Raw genomic sequence first — 15,489 nt, 5'->3', positions numbered from 1 at the left:
TTATCCCAAAGGGATCATTTTTTTTACATTTTATGCATTTGGCAGACGCTTTTATCCAAAGCGACTTACAGAGCTCTTATTACAGGGACAATCCCCCCGGAGCAACCTGGAGTTAAGTGCCTTGCTCAAGGACACAATGGTGGTGGCCGTGGGGTTCGAACCAGCAACCTTCTGATTAACAGCCCTGTGCTTTAGCCACTACGCCACCACCACTCCATAATCAAATATGCTAAATGAGCTTCCCATCTGTACAGCATGCGGTGCGCATCCTAGAGCTGAGCGTGTTATAAACCAGGTATAACTGGATCGTGTAGAGCGTAGACCACAAACATTTTATCAAAAAGAGAATATTCTACTTTGAAGCACTATGGAGAATATATCATAAGGCCAGAAAACATAATGTGTGCCATTAGTCTAGTAACATCAGCTGAAGTAACAGGTATGATTTGACAGAAATTTTATAGATTCATATAAAAGGGGCTATGCCCATATGATATGTGGTGTCTATCACAATGTGGAAGGTATAGCATGGTACAGTCCAGTAGAAATGTTACGCATTCTCTCCAAGTTACAGAGAAGGCGCGCCCCGGTGCCATTCTCACCGAGAATATATGCCGAACTCTCCAAAACATGGCATGCACCCTACTCGTCTCCATGCATTTTTCAGGAGTGAACGCCTCTTCCGCACTGAACCACACTTTAGGGGGCTTTAACATCCTCCCACAGTTGGGAGAAGCATTTGTGGAACACTTATGCCACGCTTCTGAACCTAGCTGGAAGTAATGCCCTTCACTCCCGTCCAAACCGTACAGACTTGCATCAACGGCTAATTCTTATGCAGCCTCAGGACAAGCTGTATAAGACCTGCACACCATGCAGTTTTGCAGTTTTTTTTTTACTTTTCAGAGATGCGTGTGTAACGGGAGCCAGCTGGCCTTCCCAAAAAGACCATAAGACAGTTGCAGCTCATACAGAACGCTGCTGCCAGGATTCTGAGCAGAACCAGAAAATATTAACACATCACACCAGTCCTCAGGTCTTTACACTGGCTCCCAGTTACATTTAGGATTGATTTTAAAGTATTATTACTGATATATAAATCACTCAATGGGCTAGGACCTCAATATATTGCAGATATGCTCACTGAATATAAACTCAACAGATCACTCAGATCATTAGGATCACATCAGCTAGAATTACCAAGGGTTCACTCTAAGCAAGGAGAGTCTGCTTTTAGCTATTATGCCAGCCGCAGTGCTCCTACAGTAGTCACATTCAAATCCAGACTCAAAACACATCTGTTTAGCTGTGCATTTACTGAATGAGCACTGTGCCACTGTGTGTCCGACTGTTTGTACTGTATTTTATTTTATTTTATATTCTAAACTGTTTCAATTATTCTTATTTTTTATTATTCTTATTTTAATCTCTTCTTTGTAAAGCACTTTGAATTACCATTGTGTATGAAATGTGCTATATAAATAAACTTGCCTTGCCTTGAAGTCAGCAGACCTTCTGTTGTGAGGGTGTACAACCAGTGCATGGGTGGCATTGATTTGCTTGATTCCTTCACAGCCAAATACAAGCTGAACATCGGGTCCAGATGTTGGTACTTGTATATCTTCTGGCACACTATCATGCTTGGAGTAGTCAATGCTTGGTTGCTGTACATGTGTGATTGTAAAGCCTTGCGAATCCAAGAAAAAGACACCCGGAAAATGAGGGACTTCCAGGCACAGCTGGCTACCTCCTTCATTCAGATCAATACTCCAAAGAGAGGCAGACCATCCACAGCTGAAGAGAGGTCATCAGCTCCCAACAGAAAAAGATTTGCTGCAATGTCCCACCCCAGCATTCGGCAAGATAATATGGGGTATTTGCCGGTGAAGACAGAAAAAAGAACAAGATGTATGTACTGCAAGGATGGATTTACAACATATGCCAACATGAAGTGTGATGTCCGCTTGTGCATCATTGACCACAAAAACTGTTTTCTTAATTTTCATATGTAAATGGTCACACAATAGTCATTTTTTATTGAAAAAGTGAAACGGAAAGAAAAAAAAACAGGAAAATGTAAACTCTTCAAGTTTTAAGAATATTTAGATAGAAATAGATTTAAAGATTTAAAGTTATTAACTGTTTATGAGTTTACCCTTACAAGTTGAAATAAAAAGAAAATCCATTTACATTTGTGTGTTGAAATGTGTTGTGAACTGAAAATGTAAACTAAACCCTAAATCCCTAGCGTTGCAATTTTGCTACGTTTTTCCAAATTACTCCCCAATGCAAAATATGCATAAACCATATGTTTTTTTATATCATTGGCTTCTTAAAAACATGTTTACAGTGAAAAAATGTATTTGTCATAAACATCAATGCTTGAGTCTCTCAGGGTTAAAGACCGAATTACTATTGGCCCTCGCTTCGGTGAAGCTCATGGGAAATTTCCAAGCTCTGTCAATAAATCTTACTGTTTAGAGTTTGGTCCAGGCTTTTCAAAAGCCCTTCTGAAGCCTACATTAGGCTTAATTCCTAAGATTTTATCCACCCCCTTCAGAGTGCAGGTGATAAACTTACAGGCTTTCTCTCCCTCTCACTTTCAGTCGGAGGAAGTTTGTTTATTTGTTCATTTACATTGAGCGTACACGCCAGTTTAGGCTGTTCAATCAGCTCTTTGTATGGTCCAAAGGCAGAGCAGTCTCTAAACAGAGGCTGTTTCACTGAGTCGTAGATGCTATTAAATTAGCATACAAATCACAGGGCTTGTGATTCCCTTTGGGGGTTAAAGCCCACTCCACAAAGGGCATGGCTTCCTCTTGGGCTTGGACAAAATAAGGCTTGTCCTGGTCAGACATCTGCCAAGTGGAAGATTGGGCTTCCACAAACACTTTCACTAGATTTTATAATCTTACTCCCTGTCTTCGCAGGTGCTCTCTGTGAAGGGAAACCTAGCTCTCATCACTGATGAGTAGCACTGAAACAAATGCCTTGTGAGACAAATTTTGCATACTCAACTTTCAGGTTAGCTTCAACATGAAAGAAGGTTGTTTTCTGCTCTGTAACACATTTTCCCTGGGTTGTTAAGCACAATAGCAGTTTAATACCACTCTGGTTGCGTAAATCTTTTTGTATACTACTCACTTCAGAAGGTTAATCCCTTCCGTAACTGCACAAAAGAGTGTTCCCTCTCGGCAAACACCTCTTGTTATGTGTTTTGTCCAACTTGAGTTGGTTGTGAGGTTTTGACTCGCTCCATTTGAGGTAAGAGACCAATCCTGTCTCAAATTATGCAGCGTCATTGTGTCTGTGGGACAGTGTGTCCTTAAGAATATGTGTTAACTGCCTTCCAGTGGTAAACCAGTTATCACATTCTTTTAATCCTATAAATTAGGAATTATTTTCTATCAGTAAAGATCTTTCTCAAGAGGGGGCCCTTTCTCTACCAGTACCAACATTGACTGCTTCCCTACAACAGGAAATCTGTTATCAATAGCATTCTAGTCTTATTCCTAGACTGCACATGAAGTCTCTTCTATCTATCATAAGAAAGTGATTTTTAATTATTACCTTAGCTATTTTTCTTTACAGAAAAAACTGCAATTGCAATCATTCTAGTTTAGTTATTTTTTCCTAGATTATACACACAAGAAGCTTTCCCATCCTGTCTCCAGGTGAGCCTTTTTCCTATCACCTTAACTTCCTCCCAATATTGGTATAACAATTATTGTGATTACACTGTGTAACAATTGTTTTGGTTCCTGGGTAGTAAGTGTTATTTCCTAATTGCTTATGCCTCAAAAGTATAGAAAATGGATATCATTCCCCACAAACTTTGCTTTTGTGACCAGGACAATGATATTTTGAAATGTCACTATTTCCAACGGGCGGTCTTTTCATTCACAAAGTCAGGGAAAAAAATTTTGAATCCAGATTAACATGCATTTATACTAAAGTTATACAAAAATAGCTACAAAACATTTAGAAGTGAGTCGTTTGTTCAAAAATCAGCACCCAAATGTAGCCTCCCATCATGTTCTCGTTATACTGTCCTTGATAGCTGCGTTCAATGTCCAGTATATCCTGATGGAAGCGCTCGCCTTGCTCCTCCGAGTACACTTCCATGTTCTCCTTGAATTTACCAAGATGAGCATCAAGGATAAGGACTTTGAGGGATTTCAGAGGTGGAGCTGAGGAGAGACACCCATACTACCCCAATCAAAGAGACCTTAACGACTTGATTAGAGATCTTGGTCTCACCAAGTCTAGTGCCAAGCTTTTGACGTCTAGGCTCAAGCAGTGGAACTTGTTGGATGAAAGTTTGCAAGTTGCAGATCAAGGAAGCGTCACCAATCTTTTTACAGCTTCTTCACCTGTCAAGATTGGCCCTGCTTCTGCCACAATGTGACCAGTCTGTTCAAGGTAATCGGAATCGCCTGTAAACAGAATGAGTGGCGCCTCTTCATTGACAGCTCTTACAGGAGCCTCAAAGCCATGCTGCCCCATAATGGTAACAAGTACCCGTCTCTTTCCCTTGCTCACTCAGTGCACCTCAAGGAGGATTACAATAGCATCAAGACCTTGCTGGATGCCTTGAAGTATGATGAGTACGGCTGGGAGGTCATTCCTGATGGATCTCCAATGCGGTTTTACCAAGTTTCCCTGCTATCTTTGCCTTTGGGACAGCAGGAACACCAAGGCGCACTACCACAGATGGGACTGGCCACAGTGGACCGAGTTCTCTGTGGGTAGGAACAACGTCAAGTGGGAGCCACTGGTGGACCCCCGGAAGGTGCTGATGCCACCATTGCACTTCAAATTGGGCCTTATAAAACAATTTGTCAGAGCTCTAGATAAGGAGTCGGCAGCCTACAAGTACCTTCAAGACCTTCCCTAAGCTGTCTGAGGCAAAGGTCAAAGCCGGTGTCTTCGTCGGACCACAGATAAAGAAGATCCTGGAGTGCAATGAATTCCCCAAGAAGCTCACTAGTAAGGAGAACACGGCTTGGAACAGCTTTGTCGCAGTGGTTCGGGGCTTGCTGGGGAATCACAAGGCCGAAAACAATGTGGAGCTGGTTGAGACTCTGGTGAAGAACTACGGCACAATGGGCTGTACGATGTCCCTTAAAGTCCTTATCCGTGATGCTCATCTTGATAAATTCAAGAAGAATATGGGAGCGTACTCAGAGGAGCAAGGCGAGCACTTCCATCAGGATATACTGGACTTTGAACTCCGCTACCATGGACAGTATAACGAGAACATGATGGAGAGACTATATTTGGGGGCTGATTTGACAAAGTGATTTACAGTATAATCGTAAATCTCGAAAAAACTACTCACTTCTAAATTTTTTACTATTACTTTAGTATAAATACATGTTCATTTGGATTCATACGTTGTTTGTTTCTGACTTTATGTGAACGAAAACACACAAATTTGCCAGTTTTCTCATTGGAAATTGGTACATTTCAAAAGCAATTTGTACATTTCAAAAATGTTTTTTTTTTTTTTTCAGCTTCAGTAATTTACATGTATAAATAGTTTATTTTTTAATTTTTTTTTATTCAATTCTGAAGAATTTCAGACACATGAAAATTAAGTATACAGTTTTGGGTGAGAGCATAAAAAAGTCTGAACAAAAGAAATTGGGCAATTTTCATTTTTGGTGGTAAAAGTGTCTCAACAACTGTATCCACACAAAAGCATACAAATAAATATTAAACAAAAATCCTTTCAGCGCTCCTGCAAGGTGGTGTTCAACAGGCCGAGAGCTTGTGAGTCACGGCTGTCCGGTCACAGTCTAGCGCTCAATAATGCAAAAAAGAATACAAAACCACAAGTACTGCTGAGACCGATGGGACAAGTGGCAGCCAGCAAAAAACTTAGTACACATTTAAGTGTCTAAATACTCTTTGAGGCCACTTTACATGCTAGTAAGCATTATGTTTAGTATACTAATGAGTAGAAAACATATATACTTTACATTAAAATTAAACTCAAGAGGACACGTATTTCTTTATAACATGAAGATTACATTTATTTTAAATTGAAAATGTGAGGTATTGAAAAGTATTTTGTGAAGACGTGCTCTAGCATTTGTTTGTGTGTGTGTGTGTGTGTGTGTGTGTGTGTGTGTGTGTGTGTGTGTGTGTGTGTGACATGACTGATGATGTGATATAAATCATTGGGAAGGATCTGACAGTGGATGGGTAGCTAGTGGGTTGAAAGGTGGTAACGATATGTCCAAGGGGGCCCCACAACAAATTCTAAACAGCATGTTTTAATAGGAAAGGGGCTGTAAAGGGGGTTTATGGAAAGAAGGAGCCGAGAACCGGCTTGACAATATAAATAATAGTTTAATGTAAAACTGAACCAAAAAGACAAACAAACACACAAAGGTGTCGGACAGCTGTCTGTAAACCTCTCTCTCTGTCGCACTGCCGTCTTCGTTTGGCCTTTATCATTCTCGAAGGGCTAATTAGCCTAATTAGGGGACGTGTGTGCGGAATCACGACCCGGCCCCACCATCCAACCTGCCACAGGGGCCCAGAGCAATATAGAGTCAGGGGGGCCAAAATACCTTGCTACGCCCCTAATGCTGCCACTAGATGACACTAGTCCCCTGTATGGAATGGGCTGCACCTCTAGGGCATCCCTCGTTAATCATACCTTATGTAGGGCACTTACAGGTTGCATGACATGACATCTTCCTGGAAAACCATGAACAAACTATACAGGGTATAAAGCAAATATGACCCTTTAAATTCAAAGAAAAAATGTTAATGTCAGAGCGGGTCCTTACCTGGCGTAATATTTAAGATGTCTGGTTAGTTTATTTATGGAAATGCCCTTGTAGCTTTATGTGAAAAATAGGCTGTTAGGCACACAATAATTGAGAAGGCTCCCATGGCTATAAGTTCCACTCAACATCATTTAAATGCTTGAATGCAGATTTTACAGATTTGTATAGTTTTCACAACACACATTGTATCAATGCAGCTTTACAGAAAAGAAAGCAACATTCTCCAAGCAAATTCCTTCTTATGTATTTATACATTTTTTCAAAGAGATTAAAGGCGAGTACATTTTCAATAAATAATATGTCTAAATACATTGCAGAGCACCAGCAGTTGAGCTTTAGCTACAGATGGTTAGTCCCTGAGATGGAATAATGACCCTGCTGAATCTTTTCCATGCCAGTCCAGTCCAAAATATCATAACTCTATTATTGTAAGCTCTTTTCATTTAAATATATTGATATGAATAGCCTAAAATGAATCAACATGCCTAAATAAAAACATTGCCTTTTTGAAGAATGTTACATTTAAAAATACACATGACAAATATATATGCTTTTTTATATCCTGTTTATAAGGGTGTGTACAGCACAATTGTCCTTTTTTATCAAAGGTCTCTGATAATTAATATTCAAATATGCTAATCTTTAAGAAAAGACATAGAGGGAGAATATTAAAGGGATGATAGAGAATATGAGAGAAAGCAGGTTGGGTGAGCCTCTGCTGGATCCACTGGAGATGAATTCGATAAATCCCGGCTGGTTGCTAGTTATATGAGAGTTGATCCAGTCCTGGAACTGAGACACTCTCGCATACACACCAGGATAATTGGGATCAGCACATCCTATACCAAAACTCACTATGCCAGACTGAATCCACAGAGAGCTGTTTTTATAGACCATTGGACCTCCAGAGTCTCCCTGCATAGAAAAGCACTTAACATTTATATCCCTCTCAATAGACAGCAACTGCTGGACATAACTATGCAATTGGTGTGATGGTATCTAGGTTGGTAAAGAAGAAAGTTAAACATAAAAGTTTTGAAAAGACTGTGCAGTCTGCAAACCACAATTTTAGTCTGCATGCTAAACAAAAGGGGCCATAATGATGTGATTGTCAAAAAGGTGAGATACTATCCTGTTTGCCCACAATGTATGGCATCTAGATCCTCAACTTCATGAAGGCAAGCATCAAAGGGATAGTTCACCCAAAAATGAAAATTCTCTGATCATTTACTCACCTTTATGCCATCCCAGATGTGTATGACTTACTGTCTTCTACAGTAAGCTAATATCTCAGCTCTGTGGGCCCATTCAATACAAGTGAATGGTAGCCAGAACTTTGAAGACCCAACATAAACGTAATCCAGTGGTTGAATCCATATGTTCCAAAGTGATGTGTGGGTGAGAATCAGATCAATATACATGTTCATGAGAGTTTTTCTTCTTTTGTTTTTTTGCCATTCTTTGTGCATAATGTCACCTATTGGGCTGTTGTGTAAATAAATATGATTTATTCATTCTTTTCTTTTGCTTTATCCCTAACTTTTTCTCCTTCCTGCACAGTAGGTGATGATATGCACAAAGGAAGTGAATTGGCAAAGAAAAACGTGCATTGGAGTGCTGTGTGAAAGTGGATTTGCAGTAAAAAAAGGACTTAAATATTGATCTGTTCCTCACCCACACCTATCATATTATTTCTGAAGATATGGATTTTAAAACACTGGAGTAATATGAATCACTTCTATGATGCCTTTCTGTGCATTTTGGAGCTTCAAAGTTTAGGTCACCATTTCCATGCATTGAATGGACCAACAGAGATATATTCTTCTAAAAAAATCTTTTTTTGTGTTTTGCAAAACAATGAAAGTCATAAATATCTGGGATGGCATGAGAGTGAGTACATGATGAGAGAAAATTCATTTTTGGATTGTCCTGCTTTTAACTCAAAAACACTGGATTCAGCACTTATCTCAGACTCAAGATACTGATCGTATAACCAGTCTAGAGTTCTAAACACTTCTAAACAGACAGAAGTTTTAAAAAGAATTATATTGACTGAAATGACTGAAATCTTACCTGACATGAGTCTTTCCCTCCCTGATTTAACAGTCCAGCACAAATCATATTGTTTGTGATGGCACCACCATAGGCATTGTTACAGTCACTGTTGCTCACAATTGGTATTTTCACCTCCTGCAGTATATCGGGTAGCTGGGAGTCTGTGACATACACATCGGAAGATAACTTTTTTTATGGCATTTTAATAGATATTTGTTGTAACATGTGGTGAGGTTTAGAATATTGCATGAATTCTCTCACCTCCAGATCGGAGACTGCCCCATCCAGTGACCCAGATAGAAGTACCTGGAGCCAGTATACTACCAGCAGCAGCCAGGCAGACTGGATTAATATAAGCAGAGAATGTCGCAGAAGAGGAGAGCTGGACCAGTGCTATGTCGTTGTTATCTTTGGGACTGTCATAGTTTGGATGGATGATAATGTTACTCACACTCATAGACATTTCATTTGGATTTGAGTCTGATTTTCTCTGACGTCCCAAGTAGATTGTAATGGTAGACTTGGAGACACTGTAAGAAAAAATGGGAGTCTTAATTCATTAGTCATACAGCAGTTAGCTCCAGTCAATAGTTCACCCAAAACATTTAGTTATAAAGCTGTATAACTTTCTTTACTTCATGAAACTCAAAAGGTGAATTGTTGGAATAATGTCTTTTTCATATGAGAGTAATTGAGGACTGAGGCTGTCGAGCTCCAAATTGACAAAAAAAGCAACGTGAATGTATCATAAAATTGGTCAGTATAATTTATACTCTGTATTCACTTATTCACTTTCATTATATGAAAATGACGTACCAGGATATTCTCACTTGTGTTTCACGGAAGAATGAAAGTGATACGGGATTGGAATAATGTGAGGGTGAGTAAAAATTTACAGAAAATTCATTTTTTGGTTGAACTACAACCTTTTTAAACTTCATATACCTCTGAAAGCAGTGAGCTGCAGACAAAACCCAATCTTTATTGATTAGGCTCCCACCGCAGAAATGGCCTCCAAAGGTGGTACTTTGAATGCTGACTTGCCAGGGCCAAGATCCTTCAGCCGCATCCTGCCCTCCAACAATCTTGTTGTTGAAGGGAGCTTGGCCACAAACTAATGAAAGAAGAGAAGATGTGAGAATTCCTTGTTGAAAGGTCTCACAAACACTCAAGAAATGTTAAGTGTGGTTTTGATGATCATTAAGAATATAATAACTTACCATCCAACTGACAGAGAGAGCCTGTGAGGGCAGAACAAAGATGATAAATAATTAGATGGACACAGACCATTACAGCTGATAAACTGGTTTGTGTAGAATGCAATCACTGGTTTGTTGTAGATCAACATTGCTGAGAACATACTAATGGCATCACGTGATCTCTTATAAGATAAAACTTGCACATGAAAAGACATTTCATGGATAACAGTCAACATACCTGTTAAATGATTTCATATAACTCCCTGATCTTTGCCCGCATCTCCTCAGTCTATTGATGGACTACCTATCTTCAAATGTAATGCATAGACTAACTATTGCCAACAAAAGCCTTCATCAGCCAATTAACAAGGACAATTGCATCTATGTGAACTTCTGCAGTTAATCCAGGATAAACTTTAAAGACTGTGGTCATTAATCTTACAGTTCAAACAAAATCGATGTTTTAACACTGACCCTTAACACTTAGTTTAATAATTTTAAACCATGAATTTAACTATACATAAGTAATATTTACATTATATGCATAATGTTAGCCAGAGGGGAACTGGCCCCCACAGTGAGTTTGGTTTCTCCCAAGGTTATTTTTCTCCATTAATCAACATTTTATGGAGTTTTGTGTTCCTTGCCACAGTTGCTTTCAGCTGCTCACTGGGGTTATTAATACAATTATTATTTAATTACTTATTTTTAAACACGATTAACAATCGTATTTTATCTAATTACACAATGATGATTCATCAACATTATACACATTACAGTTTTATCATCTGTTAATGCCTGATCTCCTGTAAAGCTGCTTTGAAACGATGTGTGTTGTGAAAGGCGCTATACAAATAAAATTGACTTGACGATATAACTGACACTATATTTTGTACTATTTACTTTTTCTCTTTCTTTTTTATTTAGGAAAAATGTGTCACCACCTTACTGTAAAAGTTTTATGGCATATTCTTGTGAACATTTCCTTGTCAACTGTCAACTGATACTGAAGTTTCCATGCATCATTGTGGAAAGTGTGTGAAATGTTAAACCTTTCAATATGTAACATGCCTTATCTTTCTTCCCTTGGACTTTATATTTTATTGTTTATTTTTTAAATCTCATATTTTTAGATTCAAGATACATTGATAACCAATTCACAAGAACAATGTATGGAGGCCCAAACCTGCAAAAATACTAAATAAATAAATAAATGTAATAATAAAAAAATAAATAAAACAATAAATGTCTTGATAAAACAAATATAATTCGTTTTTAATTACATTTATTCCTCAATTTATTATTGTATGACTTTATTCCTTTATTATTTTCTATATTTATTTGTAACTTTATTTTTATTTATTCATTTATTTTGCATTGTTTTATATATATATATATATATATATATATACACTCACCTAAAGGATTATTAGAACACCATACTAATACTGTGTTTGACCCCTTTCAGCCTTCAGAACTGCCTTAATTCTACATGGCATTGATTCAACAAGGTGCTGAAAGCATTCTTTAGAAATGTTGGCCCATATTGATAGGATAGCATCTTGCAGTTGATGGAGATTTGTGGGATGCACATCCAGGGCACAAGCTCCGTTTCACCACATCCCAAAGATGCACTATTGGGTTGAGATCTGGTGACTGCGGGGGCCATTTTAGTACAGTGAACTCATTGTCATGTTCAAGGAACCAATTTGAAATGATTCGAGCTTTGTGACATGGTGCATTATCCTGCTGGAAGTAGCCATCAGAGGATGGGTACATGGTGGCCATAAAGGGATGGACATGGTCAGAAACAATGCTCAGGTAGGCCGTGGCATTTAAACGATGCCCAATTGGCACTAAGGGGCCTAAAGTGTGCAAGAAAACATCCCCCACACCATTATACCACCACCACCAGCCTGCACAGTGGTAACAAGGCATGATGGATCCATGTTCTCATTCTGTTTACGGCAAATTCTGACTCTACCATCTGAATGTCTCAACAGAAATCGAGACTCATCAGACCAGGCAAAATTTTTCCAGTCTTCAACTGTCCAATTTTGGTGAGCCCTTGCAAATTGTAGCCTCTTTTTCCTATTTGTAGTGGAGATGAGTGGTACCCGGTGGGGTCTTCTGCTGTTGTAGCCCATCCGCCTCAAGGTTGTGCGTGTTGTGGCTTCACAAATGCTTTAATGCATACCTCGGTTGTAACGAGTGGTTATTTCAGGCAAAGTTGCTCTTCTATCAGCTTGAATCAGTCGGATTCTCCTCTGACCTCTAGCATCAACAAGGCATTTTCAGCCCACAGGACTGCGATACTGATGTTTCCTTTTACACCATTCTTGTAAACCCTAGAAATGGCTATCCGAACGTCCAGTAACTGAGCAGATTGTGAAATCCTCAGACCGCCCGACTGGCACCAACCACCAGCCAAAAGTGCGTCGATCACCTCTCGTTCTAAGTCTGCATTGAGTTTGGACTTGTAACAGATTGTCTTCACCTGGATCTCACCCTGACTTCATTGAAGCAACTGCCATGTGATTGGTTGATTAGATAATTGCAGTAATGAGAAATTGAATAGGTATTCTATATACTTTAGGTGAGTATATGTATATCTATATATATATATATATATATATAAAAAATAAATACATGTGGGAATATTTAAATATGGAAATAAATACAGGTGGGGATAAATAAATATAAAAATAAATGAATGCATAAATAAATAATAATAAAATACAAAAACAAATTAAAGAATACAAAAGTTTTAAAGTATACAAATAAAAAGAGAAAATAATAAAGGAAAAACGTCTACAAAAATACATTTCTAACTTTTATTTAAAAAAAAAAAAAAATTACTTTCATTAAAAATTAATTATATTTGTTTTATCAAGACATATATTCCTTTATCTATTTTCTTATTATTACATTTATGTATATGTATTTTTGCAGGTTTTGTCCTCCATAACAATGAACAATACTAATGGTATAAACTTTAATTACTTTAAATATAATTTTATTTATTTGTGTTTGTTTGTTGACTTGTTCGGACTGTACATGTATTATTATTATTATTATTAGCACCTTTGGCTTGCTCACTGGGGGCAAAAAAACAAAAAACAAATAATATTCTCTTTTTAAGGCATAATTTACAATCATGTTTTTCATCAAACCACACAATGATGACTATGAGACAGTACAGCTTCATTTTCTGTTACAGCATAATGTTCTGTAATCTGTTTTGTGAAAAAAGTGTGATACGAATAAGTATAAAAAAATAAGGCTTGACTTGTTGTCTACTTTTCCTTCACTCTCTCATGCAAATCATCCATTGAAAAAGCTTTTCATTAAAATTAGACACAACATATAGTTGTCTATGAAACTAATGTTCACGCATTTGAATTTTAAGTGTAAATTCAAATGCGTAGTAAGTTCAAACTTAGGCTGGTAGTGAACCGTACAGTAACCGCAGTTTCAGGTTTCAGTTAAGCTAAGTTAAGTATAATTAAACATAGACCTTATTTTGGCTTTTTATAGAATTTTGTTGAGCACCAATCTAATTTGAGATCTTACCTGCTATGTTTAGAAGTATGGCACCAGCAATGCACAAAGTTTTGTTAAACTTATTCATGATGTTCTGATCTGCAAACTGCTATGTCCTCTTTCAAGTCTCTACTGACATACAACAAGTACAGCTGCCTTCACCTGGAGTTTGTTTCCCCCACTTGCATCAATACTAGCTTTATCTCTGACTCACCTATCCTGTAATGACGTTTTTATACCTGTTGAGAATATTGACAGTACACGCCCAGTGTCCTGATACATGATTTCTCTACAGTGCCTGTAATTCAGGTCCCAGAATGTCACTTTTAATTTAGGACCATAAAAAAGCATTTGAATTCACTGCAGAACTACAATGTGTTATAATTAAATTAATTTGTTAAAAAGTCTTCCCTTTCCTATACTTTACAATGTCATCTTTTTTGCTACACTTTGCATTTGCTGCATACTGAAGAATGCCCATCTATTGCTACTTCTTGTAAACTGCCATATATCTGCATCTGCTTCTTCCTGGACATAGGAAATAAGTGTTGAAAACAACAACATAAACTTATTCATGTGTATCTAAGCTTTGAATCTTTGTCTCCTGCCACCCTACACAATACAGAAAACAAATTCCCATGGTCACTTAGCAGTGACTACTGTGTTTTAAAATGCTATTGAGCTGAAATCAAACTGAAAGAGGCTTACATATATATATATCTATTTATGCATATATTTTTTTTCATGTTGCATTTCAAAGATAAAATTTTGTTGGTGAATTTAACCTACATTTCTCTTACGCAACTGCCCTGGTGAATTATTTGCTATTTAAAGCAGCGCTGGAGAATAAATCAGTCCACTACTGCTTTAAATCTATCTATGCAAAACAACTTAGTAATCATGTCATGTTTTTTTATACATTGTTTAAAAGCAACTTTAAAGAAAATCATGCTGTAATGTCTAATGTTTAAAATCGCATATGTAACAGTAAACAAAACAAATATTCCTCTACAAATGTCAGTTCTAAAATGTTTGTAAAATATTTTCAGCTGACTTGCCATATTTATGTTTTTGTAATTTAGAATTAGCTTTATTGCCAAGTATGCTTACACATATAAGGAATTTGTCTAATTTTAATGTCTCCAACCACATCAAGAGGATATAATCTCCTTCTTGTATCAATTAAGACTAGATGGTGGTTAAGTTTTACAATGGAGATCCTCACCTGCATGTTTCTGTATGGGGGATGGGCGATACTGGACAATCACCAGTGTTGATATTCGAAAGCGGCTCATGTTGTTGTTTTTTCTTTTCAAATAATGAATTGTCTAGTGTGCCTTTTCTGATTAATGCTACCATTCAACACAAATCAATATAAAATGTATTCTTCATTACACAGAGCTAACAGATGAATAAAATAACAGGTCAAAACACAGGTGAAGGGAGTTTATACACTTCTTTGATCATGTCTGTATTGTGAATTGTAGCTGAAAATCTGCTTATCTCTTGTACGAGATTTTTAATGCCTGGAGTTTACATATCAGGGGCTGTATTACAAAAACTACCTAACATAAGATCTGACAGGTTCAAGTTAGAAATCAGCAATATTAAGACATGTTTTGTAATATGACTCCTGAAAGTGAAAGAACAGCCAATAAAATGTTCTCATCATTAATCCCATTCTCTTGTGTATGTTTCTGATCATTCATTTGTTTTGCTCTGGAAATATATATAAGGTGTGTTGTTAAAAGGATCTTCACTATTTTAAACATGATATGATTTGAGGGTATAGTTTCACCAGGTATCATGTTGCTTAATGACAACTGTCCGGTCTGGTTTTACCTGTTTTACTGACTTTGCATGATCCAGTGTTCTTAAAAAGAAAAGAA

At 37.5% G+C, this 15,489-nt stretch overlaps 1 protein-coding gene across 1 annotated transcript; it reads right to left on the bottom strand.

Moving 5' to 3' along the window:
• Nucleotides 1-6,130: 6,130 nt before the first annotated feature.
• Nucleotides 6,131-13,787, bottom strand: LOC127647957 (trypsin-like). Its single transcript, XM_052132490.1, has 6 exons — nt 13,631-13,787; nt 10,079-10,099; nt 9,804-9,972; nt 9,120-9,388; nt 8,877-9,019; nt 6,131-7,718 (listed from the first exon to the last, which is right to left on the bottom strand). Exons 1-6 carry the CDS (start codon nt 13,686-13,688, stop codon nt 7,446-7,448), a joined length of 933 nt encoding a protein of 310 aa, XP_051988450.1. The 5' UTR covers nt 13,689-13,787; the 3' UTR covers nt 6,131-7,445.
• Nucleotides 13,788-15,489: the final 1,702 nt, after the last annotated feature.

This window comes from Xyrauchen texanus, chromosome 8 (genome assembly GCF_025860055.1).
Source record: "Xyrauchen texanus isolate HMW12.3.18 chromosome 8, RBS_HiC_50CHRs, whole genome shotgun sequence".
Lineage (NCBI taxonomy): Eukaryota > Metazoa > Chordata > Actinopteri > Cypriniformes > Catostomidae > Xyrauchen > Xyrauchen texanus.
Note: the sequence above shows the minus strand (reverse complement) of the source record. Positions and strands in the feature narration are given on the sequence as shown.